This window comes from Olea europaea, chromosome 18, assembly GCF_002742605.1.
Source record: "Olea europaea var. sylvestris chromosome 18, O_europaea_v1, whole genome shotgun sequence".
NCBI lineage: Eukaryota > Viridiplantae > Streptophyta > Magnoliopsida > Lamiales > Oleaceae > Olea > Olea europaea.
Window position 1 is genome coordinate 22,484,979 of NC_036254.1, and position 26,156 is coordinate 22,511,134.

A 26,156-nucleotide genomic window follows, 5' to 3' on the forward strand; every position below is an offset into this window, starting at 1 on the left:
TCCGCATACGAATTTGATGATACCCACTCTTAAGATCAATTTTACTAAAAATGCAAGCACCATGTAATTCATCTAGCATATTATCTAACCTAGGTATGGGGTGAGGATACTTTACTGTTATATTGTTGATAGCTCCGCAATCCACATACATTCTCCACGACCTATCTTTCTTTAGCATCAGTAGAACATGTACAGCACATGGACTCATGCTCTCCCTCACAAAGCCTTTGCTCATCAACTCCTCCACTTGCCTCTAAAACTCTTTTGTCTCTTCTACTTTGCTTCGATAAGCTGGTCGATTTGGAATGACAGCTCTAGGTATGAAGTCGATCTGATACTCGATGCCTCGAGTCAGTGGCAACCCACTTGGCACATCATCTGGAAACACATCTTGGAATTCCTGCAACAAAGACTTAACCAAACTATGGAGAAGTGCGTTAGATTCCTCAAAATTGAGGTGTTGCTCTTTGTATATCAACAACAACATTTGCCTTTTATTGACCAAAGCCTATTTCAACTCACTCCCCTTCGTAAAGAAGTTTACTTTTGACTTTTCTCTCCTCTCATGTGGCCTCTCTCGGCCACCCCACCATTTTCTCTCTGTTTTCCAAGATCTCTTATTCTCCTTTCTTCCTCATTTTTCAATTTAATTTGGTCCTCATACACCTGTGTCAGTGTTAATGGCGCAAGAGTAATGGACCTCCCATCCTTGACAAAGCTATATCGGTTCCTATACCCATCATGTGTAACTTTTCTTATATATTGACATGGTCTTCCATACAAGATATGACCCGCATGCATAGGCACCACATCACATACATCCTTGTCACTATAACTCCCTATCGAGAAATTAATCAAAACCCACTTGTTCACCCTAACTTCTCCACTTTCATTCAACCACTGCAACGTTCCAGCGGCAAGCGAGCGAAACTCCGGCACTTCGACAGCTTCGTTCTGGACTCGAATTAAGTTCAACCACTTGGATTTGGCTCCCGAACTCAACATCAAACTTGTTCCCTTTTGCTCCAAGACCGATGTTTCTTCAATTGTTGATTGAACCTACATTCCTATCGCCCGATTGACCTTCTTCGCCCTCGACCTAGTCATCGGACCAACCTCAACTATCAACGGATCTCTGCTCGGATTTGAATTCTCAATCTTCAGATCCTGGATCATATCAGTTTATATAAGCAATTGGAACAAGTAAAATAATTCACTCCTCACCACTAATTGTTGAAAAGAGAAGTTAAAAAAAAGGTACATATAATTTTTCCTTTAAAATTTTTGGGGCCAAGGAACTTGGAACAAGTAAAATAATTCACTCCTCACCACTAGAACACACAATACTTTATTGTTACTTTTGTGTAATAACTTATATGCATGTCATAAATCATTTATAATTTTTTAACTATATATTTAAAATTATTATGGTCCACCATTTTACTTTATTTAATAGACTTAACTAATTAATAACAACTAACTTAAAACTTTAATTTTGCCTCAAAAAAATTTATACTTTAAGTTTTTTTTTTAATAATTTTTAAGTAATGACCCATTGATCCAAACACTAACCTATCGGTATGTGAATCTAGTAACTATGCAAAAAATAGAGGTATGCCTCTACATTTAAAACCAGTCATTAATTCCTTCAATCCAATTTTGGACTTAAATAGGGTTTGTGGACTAACCATAGGGCTGCCAAAAAAGGCAAACTTCCACATCCCTCTTGTAGCTGTAGCCCGTAGGACACGGCAATTTACTTGCTGTATATTATTGCACCGTTCAATACATATATGTTCTTTTCTACACGAAAAAAATTGTGTTTTTAATAAGTTTTCATAATATTTTCTCTCTGGTTTTTTATAATGTTAAAAAAAATGTATAAAAATTAGGTTGTGAATTTTTATTTTATTTATTTATTTTTTGGTAAAAATGTGTCATTTTTCACTATAACGGTTAGATTACTTGATAGTTCTTAATTTTCATTCATACTCAACTTTAAATGCAATCTTACCAATTGTTACAAAATGAACTCGAGATGTCTATCAGAATTTAGCAAAGTAAAAGACAAATAATCTTATCTTCAAATTTAGGACTTGAATGTCATTACAATTATTCAAACTCAAAGAAAGGATGCGAATGAGAACTATTACTAACATATTTATACGATTACATGCAAAAAACTACTTTATGGGTTGTGCATAGTATTCAGATATAAAATAGCTTCATAAGATTAATGACGTTTCTTTGTTGACAATCATATGAAAGACACCTTGAAACTGAATCAAAAAGGTTGCAGTCATGTGGACATGCTTTCTATCGACACTCTAACTCTGTAATAGTTACCTCATTGGTAGTGTCGATGTGAGTGCTCGTCTTCAATTCAGAATATGTCTCATTTCCAACATATGGAGGTGGTAATGGTTGTGGCAACGATAGAACTTCTCCTTCCAACATCTCAAGCACTGATTGCATTGTTGGTCGATCGCCTCGTTGTTTTTGGATACATAAAAGTCCAACTTGGATACATCTTAATGCTTCATCTGCTGGAAACTCGTCCTTCATTGATTTATCTAAAAATTCTAAGGCTTTTCCTTCGTTCCACATCTTCCAGACCTGAACATATACCACATATATACAATTCATTTCTTAGTGTATAGTTTGGTGACATCAAGTATTAGAAGGATAATTTTAAGTTAGTTCCTTCTTTACACAAACAATTTGGTCAGGAAAAGCAGCATGAATGCTTCTTCCACTCACAATCTCTAGGACAAGAACTCCAAAACTATACACGTCTGACTTAACTGAGAATATACCTTCATATATATATTCTGGAGACATATAACCACTGCATAAATTAGACAAATTAGAGAAATTAGTAAGTTACTTTAGATGGAGGTAGAGTTAAAAGCATATGTGGTTGACTTGATACTTACACCCCACTAATGAATGTGGACTTCATTTCAGTTTGACATTCTTCTAAAGTTCTAGCTAAACCGAAAGCTGGAACTTTAGGGTTCATCTCTCTGTCTAGTAAAACATTACTTGCTTTGATATATACGTGATCAATTCTCAATCCTGAATTTTGCCGAAGATGAAGAACACCACGAGCAATACCAGTAATGATTTTGAAACGTATGGTCCATCCAAGTTCATGTCTCGTTTCATCTGTCTCATTTCAAGTCAATTAGTTCATATATGTCTATCAGTATTTAATTAATGCAGAAGTAAGAATATTATATTCCAGAATCTAAAGTGTAGTCTTAGAAAAATTAGAGGACTGGAATCTAACCAAATAAGTAAGCATCTAGGGATTTGTTCTCCGTGAACTCATACACAAGTATCCATTCTACTCCATGAATGCAATATCCAACTAGTTTAATGAGGTTTGGATGCTGAAGTTTGGTAAGCCATAGAACCTCATTTTTAAAAACATTGTAGGGTTGGCAGGAGTTTGATGAAAGCCTTTTAACAGCTACTTCCTGTCCTGTAGATAACAGACCCTATACATATAGAATAGCATTAGCAGAAGGATTGAACTTCAAATCACCATCTTAATTTCCTAGCAAAACAAGGAAAAGCAAACCTCACCTTATAAACATGACCAAATGCACCTGCTCCAATTTCATTTGGAAGCGAAAAGTTATTAGTTGCAGCTGCAATTGTCGCCAGATCAAATCTATGCGATTCAACTTCTGCTCCATAATATTCTGCAAGATAATTCCGTCATCCATTGTGAGACTTAATTTGGATTGAACCTAGTGCTATTCAAATTTGGACTTGACTAATAAATAAGTTTGCTCGAGCTTCTCCGTTCTAATTATCAAAGAAACTAAGGTCGACATGTTCACTTACTGTGATCTACCGAGCTCAAGTTATAAGATACTGTACATACAATGTTTATTACTTGAAAATTTTCAGAAGACGTATATACTAATGACAGAAATCACTGTTTCATAAAAATTTGGGATCGTATGAATCCTTTTTTGGCACTCCTTTTCATTTCTGCATTTACCGAAACATCAAAAAATGAGAAGCATTTTGATAATAATGTTTGAGACATTTGCATTCACTCAAACCTACATATATAGAACTTATATGAGATAGATTAATTTCTAGCTTGGCTACTCTAGTTATAAATGATTCTGTGTAAGCTTCATCGTAATGAATCCACACTTAAACCCCATCTATTTCATCTTATTGAGCTTTGGGTATGTTGCTGAGACAACCATTTGAAATCACTTCCAATTACAGGGCTATTATCAAATTTGTATGCAGTTGTTACAATACCTGGTATTGATAAATGGTTTTTCTTTGTTATGTTTGCCTTTTTCCATAGTGCATTCCATGGCCAAAATCGTGGTAGCTTGTAAGCATTTTTGTTTCTCTTATACACCTGTGCTCCTCTGCCTGATAGCTCAGCATTCTGAACTATTTTGCTTCTTTCGGTCTGAAAGTGTGGCATAGTCTGCTCATCTACAGAGGACATTTCTTCTATCTCGGCGCTAATTGAATGGAGAGTTTCCCCAGCACAAGGCACGACACAATCAGAACTAGTTATCTCTGGAGCAGAAGATTTAGAGCTTTCCTGCTGCTCCAGTGAAGACTCAAGTTGTACCACAACTTGAGCCATTGTAGGCCGTTTATTTGGTTCATCAAGCAAGCATCTTTTAGCAACTTCACGAAATGTCATCAGGCTCTCTGGTGATATTTGGGCCCTCAGACTTAGAGCAACAAGCCGCTAAATTTCTCCTTTGCTGATGCAATCTTGAACCCAAATGGTGAGGCTCCGCTTATCCTCTTCGACTCTTCGATCCAGTGCTGGTCTTTCGCACAGTACTTCCAACAACACAACCCCGAAGGCATATGTGTCACTTTTCCTCATCAATCTACGAGTTCTGAAATAGTCTGGGTCAAAATACCCAAATGTACCTTTGCACCCGATTTTTCTTTCAAGCTTTGGCCAACCCAAAATCTGAAATCTTAGCCTCCAAATTTTTGTCCAGCAGGATGTTCGAAGCCTTCATGTCACGGTGTATGATTCGTTGATCAGTGCCAGTGTGAAGGTAGTCTAATCCTCGGCCTACCCCAGTGCAGATCCTCAGTCGCTGCTCCCAAGAGAGAGAAGAGTGATAATCACTCTCCCACTGCGTCCAAAGAGATGGTCAGCCAATGTGCCACTAGGAACATATTCATAGAGAAGGATCATTTCTTGGCATTCATTGCAGTATCCGATTAAAGAAATGATATTAGTACGTTGGAGCTGCGAAAGGGCTTCGAGCTCTGTCCAAAACTCGCCCGCCCCTTGCCTGGAATTGGATTTTAATCGTTTTATGGCTACAATCTTTTGCTCCTTACTAATAAATCCTTTGTATACTTTGCCAAATCCACCCCTCCCAATAACAAGTGCATCATTGAAGTTCTCAGTAGCTGATTGGATCTCAGTAAGCGAAAAAGGACGACATAGTTTTTCAGTCAAGCCTGATGGCTTGTATCCAGAGTCGGTACAGTTATCTTCCCAAATTTTCCGCAACTTATAAGTAATGATGTTGACTAGGGAGATTATAATTACTGCACCAGTGGCAATTGCAGTTCCATGACCAAAAAATGATAGTAAATTTAGCACGTAGCGGATTTTGAAGATCGTCTGGGAGGGGAGGGGTTTGGACTTGCAAGACTGTTATCGTGGTTGCTCAACTTCAATATCTCCAATCCTCTGAAGAGTTCACTTGCCAATTCATCCTTTAACTACAGGGAAATTGATAGATCACGCTTGCCATCTTCTTTGTTTCCTTTCACCATCACCATATAGTTTCTGTGCAAATGGATTCCACTGACGACGCTCCTCTCTTTGCCGATATCCACATTAGTTTCTGTAATCATGTCATTTATGGAGACACAGAATACTCTGTTTCTAGTCTCTGCCAGCTGAAGTCCCCTCTCGCAGAAATGAAGCCTGAGCAAGTATCTGAATCCAATATCCCCAGATGTTTTCCAGGTAAAATCTTTGATCTTTTCATCTGGAACTGTTGCCCATTTCCCAAACATGCCAAGATAAGGAATAGGATCCCATCTGAAATGTAATCACTGCATCATTTCCAGTGCAGTGTTGTTGTCGATATAGAATCGAGATTTTGGCCAACCACTCGGGCTCCATTATCATCATCATCATGAGAGTAATAAAGATCACTAGGCATGGATATTACCTCTATTCCATTTATAAAAGCATATGTTTTATCAGATTGACTGTGTTCAGGAGAGAAAATTATACTCAGGGGTGATTCTGTTCTATATTCATGCAATACTCCTTAACCAAAGACTTCACGTCGAGGGCATCAGCAGTTAGTGAAGTGCTAAAGTTTCTAAGGAGAGTGAAAGCCCCAGCTTCGACAGTGAACAAATCCTTAAATTTTTTGAAACGTTGGTAAGAAGCCGGACTGAAGTGAAGACAAATAAGCTTCTGACCTGGACTAACTTGAAATGTGTAGGAGAATTGCTTGCGAGAGACTCGAGCTGTTTTGTAGGGAATGGAATCTGTTGAAACCAAATTATGGAAGGCAGTTGAGGTGGTGGATGAGCCCTTTATCACTAGCGAGGAAGTAGATTTTGATTCTGTTATATCTCCAGTCCATTCTTTGTTATTGAAGGCGGTTGAAATGCCAATTGAACCAGAGTTAATAGCTATATCCACTGTGAGGTAATTATCTGCGGAATGAACTGCTAAGGTGCAAAGAAGAGGATAAAGGAAGAAGAAGACGAGATTTTCCATTTGGTGTAAACTGGAGGGAGGGGATGCTGATGACATGTTTGGCATAGAACTAGATGGTGTTAGGGAGGAAAAAATGCTCAGTTTTTTGCAGTGTTCTCTGTTAAAGAGAGGAAACAAGTAGTTTGTTTTATCAAAGTCAATTCTCCCTCACAATTACCTGGTAACTTCAAAGATGATTCAGATAATAATGTAGAAGACAGGTCATGGTTACTGCACATTTTACGCGAATAGATTTTTTATGCAAAATTATGCTTTCATATTCCCTCAATTCACGTCACAAGAAAAAGGGAAAAAGAAACTGAAGAATGAAAACTTTTCGAAGACCGGCTTTATCTTGTAAATGCTAGTAAGGATAATGCTCTTGGTACATTGTGATATCCAACATGGTGTCCAAAATGGACACCCAGCATCTCAGCATTGGCCGAGGTGCTTGCGGGCCCCGACGTGGCAGGCCGAGGTGCCAAGTGTCCATTTTGGACACCATGTTGGATACCACAAAGTACCCCAAGCATGATTGATACTAGTAATTGCTAGCTGTATTCTTGAAGCTTTTTACTGTTTCAAGTCAATATAAGATAAAAACAAAAAATCAATTCGCTCCACTCCATCCGTTCTTCTCTAAAAAGTAAGGATTATCCTGAGACCTGTTTGATGAAAATTAAATTTCAGATTTTGTTTCAAGTTAAAGTTAATAATTAATTTCAATCACATATTCCGTGAGATCTACAACTTTTTAATCACATATTTCATCAATTTTATCATCTTCTTAATAATTGCTACCCTAATGAATATTAATTTTTAAATTATATAGCCCTAGCTCTTTTAAGAAAAGTGTGGATTTGATTCGGCTTTATTTTATGCACTTGCTTATGCTTCTCTAGTATTCCAAAATTCCATATGTTGAGCAACAAAAATTACATTAAGCACCTGTTCTTTGCTGATTAATATTCATTTCTTCGAAAATGAAATTGATACCAAAGCTCGTCAAAGGCTCAGGTAATTTTGCCTGACATGCTCGGCTCATGTACAATCACTGAAGTAATTACAACTACTATTTAATCTTGTTGTGAACATTTGTCTTTGACAAAGTTTGTTACTTGATGGTTTTACTGCTGCAACATATTACATGCAAAATTGATGAAGACTTGGTACATATGAAACTAGATTCATGTCAAAATAGTGGTAAACTCAACATAGAAGAGATGAAGGTTGAAGTGGCATGCTTGTACCTGTTTAAAACTCTTCGAAGAGAAGATATCCAGAGGTATGCAGTGATTCCTAATTTTGCGCTTGGTTTTTATTATTGGTAATCATAATGTAGAAGTTTGGGTTTTGAATTACAACCATTTTTTTTGAGTGAATAAGACGAAACAATGTTAGGTACATACAGTCTGGGGCATTATAAATTTTGTAAGGATAATTTTCTAGTGTTTGTTTGGTGTGATTATCTAATAACCCTGCAAAATCATGTCATATGAATCAGTAAAGAATTAAGAGGTTATTCTCCAAATAAATTATGATCTGGAAAGGTTTTCATGTATTCTCAATAATTGGTTTCACAGACTTACGCGAGCCATTGTTTGTTTCGTATTTCATATTTCCGCAATTTTATTATCACGAACCATTTATGTGCAATACGTGAAGGCCCTTATGTCAATTTTATTTGTAAAGTTCCAATAACATATATCTTGCTCAAGGAAAGAGCTCAGCTTGCAGATGGAAGTCATAATCATGAATGTGATTCCAATAATTTTTTGCAAGCATTGCTAATGCAGGTAGGTCGAGAAGCCTAGATGCCATTGTTTAATACTCCATTCATGGTAGTTTAATGCTTATACAAGTGCTTAAAAATTTCATACTTTCTCGTCTCTTTAACTTTAACTATATCAAGATTAAATTGGATGTCCGAAGTTGATATAATGGGAAGGCGAAGAAGATACTGTGTATTGAGATCTTACCAATCCTCCTTATGTCCTTACATTTTACTGGTAATTGCATATTCAAATGTATTTAGGTTCTCAATTGCTGTGCCATTCTTTCTAATATATTGTTGAGTGCTGACAATAGATATTTCACATAATTACACTCTATGGCAGAGTATGCAGATTAAGCTTCTTCCTTAGGAAATTGTCGTGGTCTAGCAAATCTGCATCACTTTTTTTGGAAAAAGTAGAGGTTAAATAGCAAAATAGGGAAAGGAATGTGATATTCATGTACTGGAAATCATGTTCCACATCATTTCATTCATCATTTTCGCAAGAGCAAAAACATGTCATGGATGCTATGTTATTCTTTAACAGTGCTCTGTTGTCTCCATACCTAATGTGGTTTTGAAGTATGTAATAGTGGATGTTAAAACAGTGTTAGTAAAATTGGTGCCAGTCATTCTGATAGGACACCGTCCAACTTAGTGTACCATATGAGGGCAGGAAAGGAAATTGCCAAAGGGGAAATTCAACAAACACGTGAGGGGCTAACAGAAATGGTTGAAGGGTTTGTTACAAAACACATTATAAATGCAAGAAACAGGGGAGGAGAGCATACGGAGATACAGGGAAGTCTTAGGGTTTGGCCCAAATTGGAATAAAAGCGCAGGATATTCTACTTACACCATCCACCTTTCTCCAATTAACAAATCAATTTCTCAAATCGCCAATTCTGCTCCACGAGAAATAATACCCTATAGATCCCCAATTTCTTAAAAAACGCTAACTGATGTGCATCTCCAATTGAAGTGCAAGCTAGGTCTATTGTTAGGGGGCGAAGAAAACTGCTGTATTCGGCATCAAAGTAAGCACAGGGAGTTACAGGTTTTAGTTATGAATAAAGAAATTGATGGGTGGGATATGGATGATAGCGAAGATCAGTACGGCAGCGTAGGAAGCAATGACATGGAAGAATTGGTGGAACCTTTCCCAAATACCGCAGCAAGCTTGATTGCACCGATGACCATGAAAGTAGAGGTCAAGTAACGTTTTCATCATTTTAGACAGCCACATTCTGAATTTTCTGAATCACTTTGATCCAGTGTTCTGAGAATTTCTTCTCATGGCAGCTGTTGCCTGGCTCGATGTCGGTCTTCTCAGAAGTACACCAGAATGATTTCCTAACCAAGCACCAAATTTCAATGGTTTTGATTAATTTCCTACATGTCTTCCACGTAATATCACTATCCTTATTGTCACTCTCATCATCTGAAATCCCACATCTTATTATGAGCATGACTAATCATCGTAATATGATTGTTCCCTTCATCATCTCTTATTTTGCTTCTTCGATTTCTTGTGGTATTAGCAATCTGAAGGGTGCTAAAGGATTTTACTATTAATTCTATCCAATTGAACTAGGAACTGGTACCTAAATAGTGGAAGGGTTTCTGAAACCTGTCATTCCAATTCAACCTATAATTAGAATATATCGTGTCACTTTCCAGGGACGTGTTTAGGTGTATGCTCAGATCAGATGTTAGATTGGTTTAACATAGTTATGAACTTGGGTAGGAATTTCATTTAAACAATATAACTTAGCTTACATTGAAATGATTCATAACCCTTTATTACGTGGCTTTGAAATGTTTCATGAAAAAGAGGAACAAATAATTGTGTTTCCATAAGAAGCTGATTTTTAGCTGTTATTTAAGTATCAAAGATGGCTGATCTGAAAAAGATAAAAGCCACTGATGAACATTGGATCAGAAAGCCAAATCTAGGAGTTGCAGATTTTTGGAATGAGCGTGCCAAAAACTAATCTGGGATTAGCGTTTTCTGGTAACTGTTTTTAATTGCAATTAAGTTTTTGTTTTATGAAATGTTAGCTAGTTTACATGTCTCTTCTGTTGACCGCACCATTTAGTTGAATTTACTGCTCACTTTCACTGTTTATCTGTAAGAAGTTTTGGCCAAACAGGCACTCATCGGTTTCTGTTTTGCATCTGAAAGAACTGTGCTGGTCTTATCAAAAAGCTTAACGTGATGGTTCCAGTGACAGCTATTTCTCTCAATAACTAATTATTCTAGAGGATTTTGTTGCAAGTAGTATTATTATTTCCCCTTTATGTATTGTACAATTAGTACTGAATATCTTTTATTCTTCTCAAACTATAGCCATATATGCATTGTACAAAAATTGGATTTAAAATTCATTTTGTCGTATTAGAACTTGTTGGCAACCGTTGACTAGGCAAATATAATAGGTTAGAGTCTACACCTTTAAATAGATAGATCATTTTCCTGATTTTTCTGAAACGTTTACCAATCACTTTTACCTCTAGTTCCCTATTGGTCATGCATCCTTGGATAGGCAAAAATATTAATCTAGCCCTAGGTTTATATGCAGCCTATAGTGGAAATTTTATTAATTGCCTTAGTTATTAAAAAAAAAAAAAAAAAAAAAAAAAAAAAAAAAAAAAAAAAAAAAAAAAGAGGTGAAGAAGCATGGGCAGTCTCAACAAGACTACAAGGACATATATTGACACTAACACTCATTGGGCACTCCCTTACATGCGTTTGATACTTCTCTAACAATATCGACAATTCTGTGACTAGAAGGTATGCTTATGAGATATTCCCATAATCTCCTAAGAATTTATTCTTGACACCTGACCACCTAATGTTGAAGTTCCAAATTTAAGATCCACTATCTAAAAACAAGTCTTAAAATGTATTTGAATGCTGTACAACATTGTTCTTGGGTGGTGAAAATGGTTAGTATGAAAATCTATAGTATTTTTTTTATTTTTATTTTTCCATTTTCGGGTGGTGAAAAACAAAATTTTTTCGAAAAGTGTGCCAAAAAAATTATATTCTTGTAATGTAAAAAAATACCAAGAAGTGATTAACTGAATTTTTTTTTTTATTAGTGACCGTGGGTATTCAGGCCAACTTACACGCACCTTATCTAATTCCATGGGGTCCTGAAATTTAGAACTGGGTACTCACCTAAGTGGTTCTGAGAGGACTCGAACTGGTAATTATTGGGGAGTAAACCCAACGCCTGACCATTGAGCTATCACTGAGGGTTAGTGATTAACTGAATTTGGATAAAGAACTGATAGCACAAGTGTTATAGAGGAAGAGAAGTTATAGTTACTATTTATATAAGCTAAGATATGGACATGGAATTTTTAAGACCAATAGGTAAAATATCAGGGAAAAGTTATTGCATATACACTTACATGTGTGTATAACGTATAACGTTTGTGTGTATCCATCAAAATCTCCACACACCTCATATCCTAATTTTTAATCTGTGGTCATGTTATAGCACATTTGTATCCCCTCTTGTCTCCATGCTTCTTTAGAAAGTTAGGAAAACCAAGGTGGCACCCCTTGCTAGCATGGCTCTTGCAAAAGGATGTATTACAGTGAATCGGTAATGCACCTTTTAGAACTGAAACAAATTCATCATAACATACTAAAGACAAATGCATGGAAGCAAATGATATAACCATCTAACTTTGAGAACTCCAGCTAGCACCTGGATGCTTTGATTTGCATACCATTACAGAAGAAGTGAGCTTCGAACTTTTTCAATTTTGAAACAATTTATCGATACGGAACAGACATAGAAGCAAATAAAATTACCAATTACTTTTGCTAATCTAGTCAAGGCTTGGGATGTAGTATACCATGTTAATGTAACAAGTGACTGACATCCTGTTATGGGTGTAACCTAAATTATCAAGTCCCTGTGAGAAAATGCAATTCTCAAAGTAAATTCTACTGTAACTATGTGTTAGTTTGAAATTTTTTAAAGCACGTGATTGAACAATTTGACATTTTATTTATGCAACCTTTTAAATTCGAATATTTCTCTGGGTTATCCCCCTCCCCTTGCTCTCCCCCTCCCTGCCATGCGTGTTCTCACCTACATTAGTAGTACATACCAAAAAATGGAGGGGACATGTTTCATTGAGACAACTGTCAAGCTGGCCATTTTTTATTGGTGTCTGATTATGGTAGGAAGATAAATAATTAAATGTGCATCTGAAGAGAGAAAAAAATACGGTTAGTAATTATGGTATGAAAGGTAAGCAATCAAGAATGGAATATCTGTTTCTTATAATGTAAAGCGAAGAATGTATTATGATTAAGGTTTAGTGATTGACTGTCCTATATATAGTAGCTAGTAAGTAGTAATCACGCTAGAAAATCAGACCATTTTCAAATTTCGGTGTACAATGCGGAAAAATCTGAAAGCTAATAGATCTCAGAAAACCAACTCACTTTGATCCTATCCTTGATTGATTTACAACTCTTTTTGAATCACATTTGTTAAACGGGATCAAAATGTGTGTTTGACTTCTTTAAATTTGCTGACCACTTCCGTTTCATTTGTATCTTGCAGATGTAGTATATTACTTGGTTTCCTTCTATTTCATCTCCGTATAGATGGAACAAAAAATGAATTAAACAATCTCATTTGTATTTTTTTGTAAAATAAATTTACTTCATTACGTTTGACTTTAATGGGCTTTGGCTTCTCGAGTCACTAGTCATTTGAAACAGAGCATTAACATCTCTATGTATTTGGCATGTAAGGATTTGGGGAACTGGGAAACACCTACGAAGCTTCCTTGACCTCTCTCTTGATAAATAGGCTATGTGGGCTATCGAACCGGCCATGCAATGGCTTCTGTCTGGGAAGAAACTAATACATTATCTTGGCCGTAGACATGTATATGGCTAATCTGTTATCTTGCTATTATTTTTTTGTTTTAACATGAATTTGGAAGTTATTTATCATTTTCTTTCCATTGTTAAACAGCTTACTTTTTATTACCGATCATTCTATTTTTTTGCTGAAATATTAAGAGTGAAACATACATGGAATATCTTATACTTCTGTATATATTTTATTTCCACAGGAGAATCCTGAGAACTGTGTAACAACTTCTGTTAAGTACCAAATGGCAATAGTGGTTCACACTAGAGACCCACCTTTTAATAAATCGAGTAGTTTTCACAGAGTTCTCATTTCCCAATTCTTGGCCAGTCGTGTCAATTTATGTGATTTCATGGAAAATGACACAGGCAAACTTATCCGGTTATCCCCAACATTTATACAATGTAAATACATTGCTATTAACAATACTAGCCTGGTGGGAAAATGGGTCTATATTAAATTTTATTAACTCATGTAGCCAACCTCTAATTTATTGGGAATAAGCAGCAGTATGTTGGATCCAGATTCCACAGTATAGCCTAAATTTTGTTGTTGCTAGAGTACATAGTATAATGTTTGATCATTTGACTATCTTAACCCCATGATACATCACTTTCTTCCAGGTACTTCGATTTTCTTTGGCGGACTCCTATTCTACACAGTGTTGTATGGGTATCTCAGATGAGCTTTCTAACTGAGCAGCTTTATTGCTCTTTTAATCACAGCTAAATACTCAAAAAAGTTGGATTCACTGTTGTGTTACCTCAAAGCACTGTGGCGCCTATTAGGGGCTTAGTTTCAATACGCTTCAACTCCTGAAGCACTTAAGATCCTGTTCCCAAGGAAAGGAGGATTCCGAGGCTGATATACTGATGTGGGCTGACAAAAAAACGTAGCATTTATACAGAATATCTCAAATGGAAAATTTTAAGGACAAGAACCTTTCAAGTGCATTAGTCTTTCTTGGGCTCCTCAGTGCAGTTGAGCCATGGGTTGTTATTTGGAATCTCGTTACCAAGGGTAAAAGTGATGAGGAGAAGAAGTTGAATTCTGCTTATATAATCAGTGTTGCCAGGAAGATTGGCTGCTCCATTTTCTTGCGGCCTGAAGATATCATGGAGGGAACCCTAAAGATGATCCTTACTCTTATGAGAAGTATAATGTATTGGAGCCTTCAGCAACCTATGGACGAGCAATTGTCCCCATTGCCTGTTGTTTCTAGTCATGAGGCATCACTCGAACCTTCATGTTTTCTCTTTTGGGGTGGAAATTGTGGGCTATACTGCAGCCTGCAATTGCCAATTAACCTAGACATCCACCTTGAAGACAAGGTGGATTGCCGAGGGGTTCAAGTAATGATAGGACACCGTCCAACTTAGTGTACCATATGCAGGAAAAGGCTGAGGAGGGCATGAAAGGAAATTGCCAAAGGGGAAATTCAACAAACAAATGAGGGGCTAACAGAAATGGTTGAAGGGTTTGTTACAGAACACATTATAAATGTAGGAACCAGGGGAGAAGAGAGCATGCGGAGATACAGAAAAAGATATTAGCCTCTCGAATGCCAAATGACCTAATTTCTATTTTCTGTTGCTGAGTATAATTCTATAAGTTTACATACTGTTATTTTACTACAACTTAATTGTATTTCTAGTACTCAAACTCTTCGTTCCAGTCAGCTTGCTTTCACATATGTTGTTCTTGTGCTCATTTGAATCTGCCTTTGATACAGGGTCCTACCACATTTAGCATATGAAGTACGGTGGAAGAATCTTTAAATCTTTGGAAACACTCAACCCTTCAGAGAATCATCATTCTGGAAAAGGCTGGATTGACGTTTCTATTGGTGGTATGTTTTCACAAGTAAAAAAAGCCTTCTACAGTAACTATGTTAATCCTTTTGAATACGTCTGTTCTTGAATGCTTCACCTTCTTGCTAGTTTGAGATTTTTACCCTGGAAGTATTAAACTTTGCTGTCTCGATCTGGCTATAATAATAGCATTCATGGTTTCTATGGGGATTGGAGAATAATACTTTTCTGTCATTCATTAAACGAGGATTATGAGAATCAGCCAACTATACAGGGAATCTGAAAATAGGAAACTCTAGGAGAAAAATGGAAATAATCTAATCACGTCCCATAAATTACATGTCGATAATTAGTCAACTCATAATCTCCTAGAATAGGAAATCAATACATAAAGACACTTCCCCTCAATCTAGTTCAAAGATATTTGTACACCCCACCTTGCATAGAATACTCCAAAAAAGCAGCTCCATTAACACCCTGAATATATCTGCAAGTTGTCCTTTGGAAGGTACAAATGTCGTGCAAATCTCGTCGGTGTCAATCTTTCCCTTGATGAAGTGTATCTAGCTCCTCAAGTTTGGTATAATCATGATGTAACGAATTATGAGCTCTACTGATGGCTGCCTTGTTATCGTAATACAATCTTAAAGGCGGCCTCAAGTACAATCTTCAACCATAGAGTTCATGTATGCCATGAGCTAAAGCCCTGGACTCGGTTTTTGGATTTGATCTAGCCACTATGTGTTATTTTTTATTCCTTGTCAATAGATTAACTTCAACAAAAGTGCAAGATCCAGCTGTAGATCGTCCATCTATTACTGAACTTTCTCAATCTGCATCTTGTCCATTCTTTGAAAATATTAAAACATAACCAGGTGTGGATTTTAAATATCTCAATATTCTTAGTACAGCCTCTAAGTGACACTCTTGTTGCGAGTGGATTAACTGGCTAACTAAACTAATCGTTTAAGCTATATCCTGTCGTGTAAGAGATAAGTAAATCAATTTTCCCACAAATCTTTGATATCTTCCTTTATCAACAAAGTCTCATGTTACTTCTCCAAGTTTATGGTTGTGGTCTATGGGAGTGTCAACCGATTTACATCCCAGCATCTCGATTCCATTTAACAAATCTATGACAAATTTCCTTTGAGAAATAAAAATACCCTTTGCTGATCTTGCAACTTCAATTCCAAGATTATACCTTTTTGCCCTAGGTCTTTGATTTCGAGCTCTGTAGCCAACATACCTCTCTATATCACCACTTTTTAAGCGTCATCATTAATGAGTATTATGTCATCCACATAGACTTTTAAATATTGTGAGTTTGTTTTGAGATGTACGCTTGATAAAGAGGCAAGGATTGAGGCGTACGCCTCACAAAAATCCAAAAAAATAGTATTTTTTTTTAAATAATACAAAAATAAGAAGAATTTGAGAAAGAGGAGACGAAATGCAGAAAAAGTAATAATCTTCTGGAGTTTGAGAACTATTGGTTACCTCCTTACAATCTAGTGAGAGACTTCTCAGGTGAGTGATAAGGCATGGAGTACGATAGGTGTTTTTATTGTTAAGTTAGAAATACGATGAGTTGTGTTTTTTTTTTTTTTTTTTTAATAATCTGAGAACTAGATGGGCCCAAATAAAATGTTTCTTTCATTGAAAGTCACATTTAGACTTGGAAAAACTAAAAATAAAATAAAATAAACAAAAATAGGTCAAATGTCAAAGTAAACCTGGGGCGCATGCCTCACTCTTCTTGAGGCACGTACCTTAGAGTGTCTGCAGTGAAAAATGGAGTGTCAATAGAAGGTGGAAAGGTGTTTCACCTATGGAATATTCATTTTGTGCTTATACTATACAATATAATAATCTACTCTAATGTGTAAGATAATTATGTGATATTACGTACTCAACTATGAGAAATTTAATTCTTGAGCAGTGATGGTGCCGAAGAATATTATGAAACTCTACATTGACTGCTACGAAGCTCTATTCGAGCTAGTCAATTTGAAAGTTCTCAAAAAATTGTACAACTTAGGGGTAAGATATAGATGAAGTAGTGTTATCCTTGCTTTCTTGAAGTCATAGCGAGAATTTAATTATAACAACACACTCTTTACCGAGTATCAGAGGATGAAGTTATTGAGTCTAATTGTGGATTGCAAGATATATCAATATCACCACTGCTAAATACCCTTCAAGAACACAAAACAATTGTTGTCTTGGACCTTTCTCACAATTTGTTAGGTATAATGATTTATTTGGACATTGATCGTTGACAGAAAATGCACATGGGATTTTGCGCTTGCTTGCTTCTCAATTGACATGCAAGCGACGCATTTCACTTCCTAACTTTATATAGTCTTCATTATATGAGTTATATGTATTTTAGTGTCTAACTAATTTTTTTAGTTGTGTTACAAGAAATGGAAAAGTGGAACAACTTAAGCAAGTGTTTACTGTTAGAATGCAGAAGCGGAATCATCTAGAAATTAAAAAATTTCTTTAATTCAATAAACAAGATCGTCTAGATGTTCCTGTGTATGTTATATCAAGAATAAGTTATATCAAGAATAACGTATTTGAATTTTTACCCAAATTCGATGATCAATTCTTGAATAAATTTTGAATTACGAAATTCCAGCTTTTTAATTTCAAGAACTTGATGTTTCAAACCTCCAAATCTCCTGTGATATTTTCCAAAGTCAAAGACTATACCTGTGGATGGGCACCTTCTTTTAATTAATCAAGAAAGTGATTCTTGAATTGAACAATTGAATAAGATGAGCAAATAATTATTTTCTCTCTTTTTCTTTCTCCAAATTTGAACACTATGAAATTATGTATTATGATTGTTGTACAATTCCATATAGTTTCCATTTAATCTCTATTTATAGAGATAGAATAGTTTTAATCCTTGTAAAATAATAATTCAACATTCAAATAAAAGTTCTAATTAAAATCTAAGTACGAGTTTTAATTAAAGTTCAGATCCAATTAGCTTACATTTAATTTCATGTGCAGTTCTAGAACTTCAATTACAATTATAATTTAATTTACAACTTTTATAGTAATTACAATTAAGTACAAAACTTTATTGAATTACAATTAAGCCCAAAACTATTATAATTATCGTAAATAAGTTTCAATACTTTATGGAATTACCATAGGGACTTGATTGGACATATATTATTCAAGCTCCAATAGTTAGATTATGTTTAATCAACCATACACCACCCAATCCAATTATTAGGGTTTACTTTTTTCACTTTTTTCACTAAAGACATAAGACTGAACTCTTTGAGTGTATAAGATCACAAAAAACAATAAATTCGTAATGCTTTCATTTGACCTATCATATATGTATTTTATCCTCATTCGAGATTCGATAATTAGATACGAGCATAAATGATCATTTTGTCATTCTAATTATTCTCACTAACTTAAGTATCATTTTCTTCAAAGGTCCTGTAAACTAATCACAGATGTTGAAGTTTGGACGTCGCTAAACACTGAATTTAGATTTTAACCGTTCCACAGAAAATACTCAAGTAGTCACTCTACCTATTTTTTAGGGCGACAGTTCTCAATACGAATTCATGTTCTGTACTCCGCTCATTCTCAAGTTTTCAACTCATCGAAATATTTGACCAATCAAATTGATCTTACCCACCCATTGATGATCAAAGAATCATTAAAATCACGAAAAGATATACATAATCATGTCAAAAGATTTAGATGAAATACACAGCGGTCAAGCGAAATTTAATTCTCCTCATAATCATGCTATAAAATTTAATTCGACACGTGGTCCATTCAATACACTTCAAGTGTATTAGTGTCATCTTTAACTATTTTTGTGTTAAAAACAAAACATAAACCTCAATAGTGAATCGATCAATATTACAACCTTCAACACAAGGTGCCAACCCTTATACATTGCTTGTGAACAAATTGTTTATAATCAAAATATAAGATGTGTCACACAGTACTTCTCAACGCAAGTACCCAACTTATATTAAGTGATCATAGCACTTTAATTGGTATGCTCAATATAAATAAATACAATAAATAAATCAAGCCATAATTTATTTATTATAAATTATAGCAAAATATACGATATGGGCACACAACCGAACAAATCTCTCACTTGTCCTATAGTATGTGCGTCGCATCTTGTAGGTATCCCTCAAAAACTTTAGCCAATAGGCTTTTAGTAAACAAGTCTGCAAGTTCATTCCAATAACAATGTTATTGACAACCACATTTTCTTTACCACTATCTTTCTTAAGAGATGATATTTTCGTTTAATGTGTTTATCGCTCTTATAACTTTTGATTCTTTAGCATTTGCAACAGTCCTACTGTAATCCCAATACAGTGTAAAGGATTGTGCATATGCAAGCACCACCTCAATGCCCATAAGGATTTTTTAAGTCATACAGCTAATTCAGTAGCTTAACAAGCTCCCAAATACTTTGCATCAACGGTGAAATTAGCAGTGCATGATTGCTTGATATTGCTCTTGTACCTATGATAATTTTAAACTGGTCTTCACTGAGTTTCTACTTTCTTGAAGTACCCGCATCAACGTACAGATATGATTAATGGTTCCAAAATCTACAATTTTGGAATTTGTAGCATCAACTACTAAACAATATTTAGTAACGAAAAACTTCACACTTATTTTACTTTCTAGTTGGTGCATCTGTGCAGTCTTTCTCCATTGTCCTTTTTAGACCGTAGTCGAAACTCCTGCGTCAAGGCTTTCCATCTATTTTTGATCTTTTGTTGCTCTCATGCTTATTAATAGCTTTTTTCCTCTTCTTTCAAAATCTGCCCTTTTTTACTTGGAAACCAGAGGAGTCACCAACTGATGCACAAGCATCGTCGTTTTACTATTAAGACCACTTTCCACATTACAACTCTCTTATTATCTCAATCAATGGTATTTTCATCTTGTATAAGTGATAATTCATAGTAAACTATGAAAAATTATCAAGTAAAGAAATAAATGCCATATAAAGATAGATGGTTGCATCCAAACTCTCAGCCATGTTTGAAGTATGCAATCATAGTCCGCCTATGAACCTTCAAAGGCATTTTGAATTGCATGAATATGTTCTATAAGGTACAAATGGCTTCAAAAGAGCCTTCATACTTCGATGACCAAACATGCTCTAAAGGGCTAATAGTATGTCATGGGAGGTACTCTGTGGCTATGATGCTCGGACTCTTCAAAAATGGTGAAGTACCCGTGTCGACATGACACGACATGGATACCGACACGGGATATGTGTCGGATCCTCGGTTTTGAACTCGGACATGGCTGAAAAAGGGAGAAAACAATGGACGGTGAAGTATTGCTTCTAACTTGCGTTTGTAGCGGCAACAACCATTTGTTTTTAGTCTTTTGATAGAAATATGTAGAAATTTATGGAGGATTGCAGCAACATTCTCAAAATTTTGCAAAAAGGAGGAGTCCAATGAAGAAGTTAATCATACGAGGGAATTTTCGTAACTAGTTGGGCTATCCTTCAGTAAGTGTATTTTTCCAATAAAAAAAGAAGACGAAGAAGAAGAAGAAGAAGAAGAAGAAATAAATGAAAGAATTAAGTGGTTTAAAAGTCAACAATTCATACTGCCATAAATTACGTGTTATCTCTAAAAGTTTTATTATTTATTGTAAATGGCATGATTTATTGTTTGCTTTAATTGAATCATTTTTTTAGGAAAAAAATTATAAGACGTATCCCCGTATTGGTATTCAAAATTCGGATTTTTTTTAACCGTATCCCCATATCTTAATTTTTAAAATGAGAAGAATCCGACTCCTAGATCTGTACCCGTATCCGACACCCGCACCCGAGTCCGAGCATCATAGCTCTGTGGTAGGTGTTGTCTCTGAGTCTTGTATCATTCATCAATGTTGGATGTGAGTTATGGGCCCATCAACCCCAATATCCTGAACAATTTATTTTAAAATATGTTGAGAGTCCATTTGCAGAGCCACTTAAAGTTTCTCATCCAATCCCAAGTCATAAAGTTCCCCTACTTCATCTCCACTTGGGAGGCGCCATAGTTGGAGCTATTAATTGTATGGTGCATCATCACCTTTAGTTAACCCATCACCTTCTCCCACATGTTCTGAATCAAATGTTGCTTCCCTCACCACCCATGAAAGCTGTATAACCCAGCATTGTTCTAGCATGTACAAGACAAGCTCAACAACTGATAAGGTATTCTGCATTTCTCATCGTTGCATATTATTCTGTTTTGAGAAAGATGTAGCTCAAAGAATGTCGAAGGTGGAACCTTCATCAAATATCTCGCCAGCTAAATCATTCTTTAGAAGCTCCAGTAGGTTCTCTTATCAGGATGATTATGATGACTAGAATTTTTTAGACCATTTGTTGTGGACTATGATAACATGACAGATCTAGGCACCAGGTATCATACAACATTCTTGGTTGCAATTTGGTAATTTTACAAGCAAGGCACTTGCTGCTAAAATGTTTTATGGATAATTCATGACTATACGAGTTTGTTGTCTTCCTATTGTTGGTGATGTTCGAATAAGGAATCAAAACACTGATAATATATGGGATGAAACCAAAAGGTTCATGCTTAAAGAGATGTGGCAAATTTGTCAACTTGAAATATTGTGTTTCCATCGAGTTGAAAACTAAATATTCAATGAAAAGAGACACAAGTGAATAATGATGTAAATACTATTCAAATAACTGTTGTCTAGAATTATAGCTTACATAGAAACAATTCAACCTTGGGAGTGACCTGGCGTATTTACCTTGCTTCAAAATATTTGCGCATCTTGGTCTCAAAATTATGCACGAAAAGGGTGCTCAAAAGGTTGTTCATCATGGTGTTTAGAGAATTATATCCTAAACTTGTCATCTCATTTCTAATTTTACTAATGAAAGGAAAGTTTCTAGATAGTCACCCGAGGAGTATTGCATGTGGAAAGGCATAAATGATGTAACTAGATTATGATTCCTTAGATAAATTGAATGCTTTGAGAAGAAGTGCTAGACCTTGGTAAGTTAATCTTCATGCCAAATTTTCCTATCGAGCCTAGATTGTTCTTTGGATGTGGGATTGTTGATCAAAAAATGTGCAGCACAAATGAATTTACTTGAGAAGCTTGGTTTAGTTGCTTTTAAAACCTTCGAGGTGTCTGTATATTTTTATGCATTAAGGATAAAGAAGTATTGCTATCTCTTTTCTTCTATTTCTATTCTCTCATGCAAGTGTTGTTATATTTATTTTTATTGTGCTGCTTTTGTATTTTTTGAGTTTTTCTGAGTCATCCCAACTTCTTTCTTAAGCACAACTCCCAAAAAATTTTCACATGGATTCATCAGCTGTGTCTCTGTCTGCTCAACCTCCACAATCCTTGACTTAGTGATCCTCATCCATTCTTCTCTCCTCAACCACTCCATCTTCCTTTTCTTCTTTTTTCTTTAACTTTGTCTCCAGATTCATTTCTTCATATATCATTGCTTCAATACTCATCTCATTTCTCTAATGTTTTATTGTCTATCCAAGTCCACAATCTCCCATCATACCAAGGGGTCTCTTTCCCCCTTAAATTCAAGGCATGTACTTGACTAAATCTCCAGTTGATGTGTGCGATTGATTTTCTCAAAAATCAAATCTTATAAGATTATCCATTGTAAATTCCATTTCTTTCATCATGTCTATCATTAAAATATGAAGGATTCACTACAATCTAATATTTTTCTCAAAATGGAAGACTTTCTTCCAAATACCGATCCACCGTCAGATGAACTTCTGTAAGATTCATCGTCTTATCCCTTTCAAGTTTCGAAATCATATACTTAAAATGACCGACAACATTTTTCAAGATCAAGTTCTTCCAGATAATATGTCGTTACAATGCAAGCTCTAGAGGGAACTTAAGAAGATAATCAAAAAGTTCATGGTTGAGATTGAACCCGTAAAAAACATAAAACAAGCTTCTTAAAAAACTTCCACGAGATGCTATGCATCTAGGTACTGGCTTCCGATATAGTTGTACATGTTATTCTTCAAACAATAATTGCATTTTATATTTTTAACAATATTGTAATAATTGAGAAAATAATGATATAATATCTACAAGAACTTGGTCTTGAAAAATGTTGTTGGTTGTTTTAAACATATGATTTCGAAACTTGAAAAGAATGAGACAAAAATGACATTGTAGAAGTTCAAATTTTATCTGACGGTAAGTTGGTTTTTGGAAGAAAATCTTTTGTTTTGAGAAATATTGTAATGAATCTACTTTAGATTTTAATTATTGATATAATGAAAGAGATGAAATTTACAATGGATAATATTATAAGATTTGAGGATAAAATTGCTAAAACAAGCAATTAATCACATATATCTAAAGATTTAATCGAAGTACATGCATTCCCTTGAATTTAAGGGAAAATGAAACGCTTTGGGAGGGTGGGAGGCGGCAAACTTGAATAGACAAAATGAAACATTGGTGGAGATGATTGTATCTATGATATTGAAGCAATAGTTGATAAGAAAATGAATCTAGAGAAAGATTTAAGGACGTAAGAGGAAGATGAGAGAAAGATGGAAGAGTTGAGGAGAGAAGAATGGAAAAGATCGTTAGGTTAATAATGGTGGGTGTTGAGCAGAGGAATGAAAGGGAGGTTGAGCTGATGAAAAGATAATTGGACACATAAGTATGGCATGTGAATGAATTTTTGGGGATTTTGCTTTAGAAATGAGTCAAAATGAATTAAAAAACTCAACAAATACAAAAATAGCACAATAACAGTTACTATAACAACACTTGATAAGAAAAAATAGAAATGGAAGAAAGTAGACCGTAAGACATTTTCATCCTTAATGTATAAACATGCAAATACCACAGAGGCTTTAGAAGTGAATAATCCAAACTTCTCAAGTAGCTAGTTGGACCAAACAAAGTTTGTTGCAGAGCAGAGCTTCCTCAACGTTGCATTACCATCTTCATGCCTAAAAAGCAAACCTAGTTAATACTTTTATATACGCATCAACTTATATTTATATGAACCCCAATCAGGAGATTCAAGAAAATATTTATAGAAAGGAAACAAGATTTGCAAACTGATTTTATTGATTTAAAAAAAAAAAAAAAAAAAAAAAAAAACTCTATCAAGTGTCCAGGTAAGATTTGATGTTGTGCTGTAGGTGAAAAGGATTTCAATAAGATATAATTTCATATTATTAAACAAATGTACAATATAGAAGTCTGGAGATTTAGTAATCGTAATAGGCTGGAGCAAAGGATTTTTCATGGATGAGCTTAAGAAACATATCCAAGATGAGATCCTTGGTTTGTGGTATCCTCTAATAAATTGATAAGAGTGCAAAAGGGATAAAAATGCAAAAGATCACACCATTATATTTTTCTCTTGACTCTTAACACAGCAGCCTACTATGATATCTCCTGAACATGTTGATTCTATAAGATGATTATCTCTATAATAAAATAAAGCAGAAAGATAACATGCAAATAATGTCGAAGAATTGGATTACCTTTCGATGCTCTTTACCTCGCAACAAAAGCTCTACGGGTAGAAGATCATGATCAATTTTAGCATGTGCCTTGTACTTCAACTTGACAGTAGATAATTCTCCTTGAAAGCTATCTTTTAGTTTATACACTTCAACTTTTTCGAAGAGCTGTATACCATATACAAAGGTGATAATATGCCTTGAGTCAGAATTGAAACTTCTGGGTTCGCTTCATAGGAAATAATATTACCTGACTAAGACAAAAAAGGATACGACTACAATACTCGGATCTCAAAACCTACAAGGCAACAACAAACATATATCATGCATTCATTTCCAACTTGACAAGGTTGACTTGAGTGGTGATTTTGTGAAGATACATGGAGTCACATATCCAATAAAGTGCAACGTAATATATCATAATAAATAGTAAAATCCCAAAGAGCTTCATTTCCCCGAGAGGGGTATGTCTGTGTGAGGATCAAATGGAAACAATTCCTGGTTCAAAAATTGACATACATTTCCAATATTGTAAAAACCCAAGAAAATAGTGATTGCAAAAGCTCAAAGTAAACATCAGCACTTGCTGTCTTCTAAGCATAAAGGGAACCAAAATGGTACAAAATTTAGAAAGGAATTCAAATCCAGAATAAGTTTCAGCCAAGGCACCCAAATTCATTTGCGGAACATGACACTGAACCCAGACATAAGGTACACTGAAAGCCACTAGTTTGCTTGTAAATAAAGAGAAAAGTGCCGCCCGTTGCAAAACCTTAGCCGCGGGTGCACAAAATAGACTCCAAAAAATCTATAAATTTTCTTCGACTGCTTTGTTTGCAAATTGCTTAATTCATTCCAAAAACACCTAAAACTTTTGAATTCTGTGTTTGCAAATTGCTTACATGAATTGCATTAACTAATTTGCAAGTATCACCTTTTTAAACATAAAATTTTTGTTGTACATGTGGCTCATATAGAGTGGAACACAGGTCTTGGATCAAATGGGTCGATGCGGGCGCGAAGCGGAGTGGAGTGGAGTGAGAGGAGCGGAGCGACGGCATCGGTCTTGCGCGGGTTTAATTCACTCTCTGGTTGTTAGGGACGCTGAATAGGTTGGGGGTGCGAGAGCAGCGCCCCGCAGTACGGTACAGGGGTATTTTCTGTACGGGCCTTAAAGTTTTATATGGGCCCAGGCTAGGGTTAGTATAAAAATACGTTGTAACCCTATTTTTCAGAACTGAATAAAGAAATCTCTACTTCGCTCTCGTGGACATAGGCACATCGTCGAACCACGTAAAATTCTTGTGTTGATTTTCGTTTTCATCTCTTTAATATTGCGCATAAAATCCAACAACTGGTATCAGAGCTAGG

At 35.4% G+C, this 26,156-nt stretch overlaps 1 protein-coding gene and 1 pseudogene across 1 annotated transcript; both read right to left on the minus strand.

The window, feature by feature from the left end:
- Positions 1-2,051: 2,051 nt before the first annotated feature.
- Positions 2,052-3,718, minus strand: LOC111367797 (putative receptor-like protein kinase At4g00960). Its single transcript, XM_022988859.1, has 5 exons — positions 3,592-3,718; positions 3,293-3,503; positions 2,937-3,168; positions 2,713-2,848; positions 2,052-2,616 (listed from the first exon to the last, which is right to left on the minus strand). The coding sequence occupies exons 3-5, from the start codon at positions 3,020-3,022 to the stop codon at positions 2,317-2,319; spliced, it is 522 nt and encodes a 173-aa protein (XP_022844627.1). The 5' UTR covers positions 3,023-3,168; positions 3,293-3,503; positions 3,592-3,718; the 3' UTR covers positions 2,052-2,316.
- Positions 3,719-4,720: 1,002 nt separating this feature from the next.
- Positions 4,721-6,805, minus strand: LOC111366870 (annotated as a pseudogene).
- Positions 6,806-26,156: the final 19,351 nt, after the last annotated feature.

Coding starts and splice junctions, on each gene's coding strand:
- LOC111367797 (XM_022988859.1), bottom strand. CDS start 3,022: ATGAACCCTAAAGTTCCAGCTTTCGGTTTAGCTAGAACTTTAGAAGAA. Junction 2,849..2,936: donor TCCACATTCATTAGTGGGGT/GTAAGTATCAAG, acceptor TAATTTATGCAG/TGGTTATATGTCTCCAGAAT. Junction 2,617..2,712: donor TTCCTGACCAAATTGTTTGT/GTAAAGAAGGAA, acceptor GTATATGTTCAG/GTCTGGAAGATGTGGAACGA.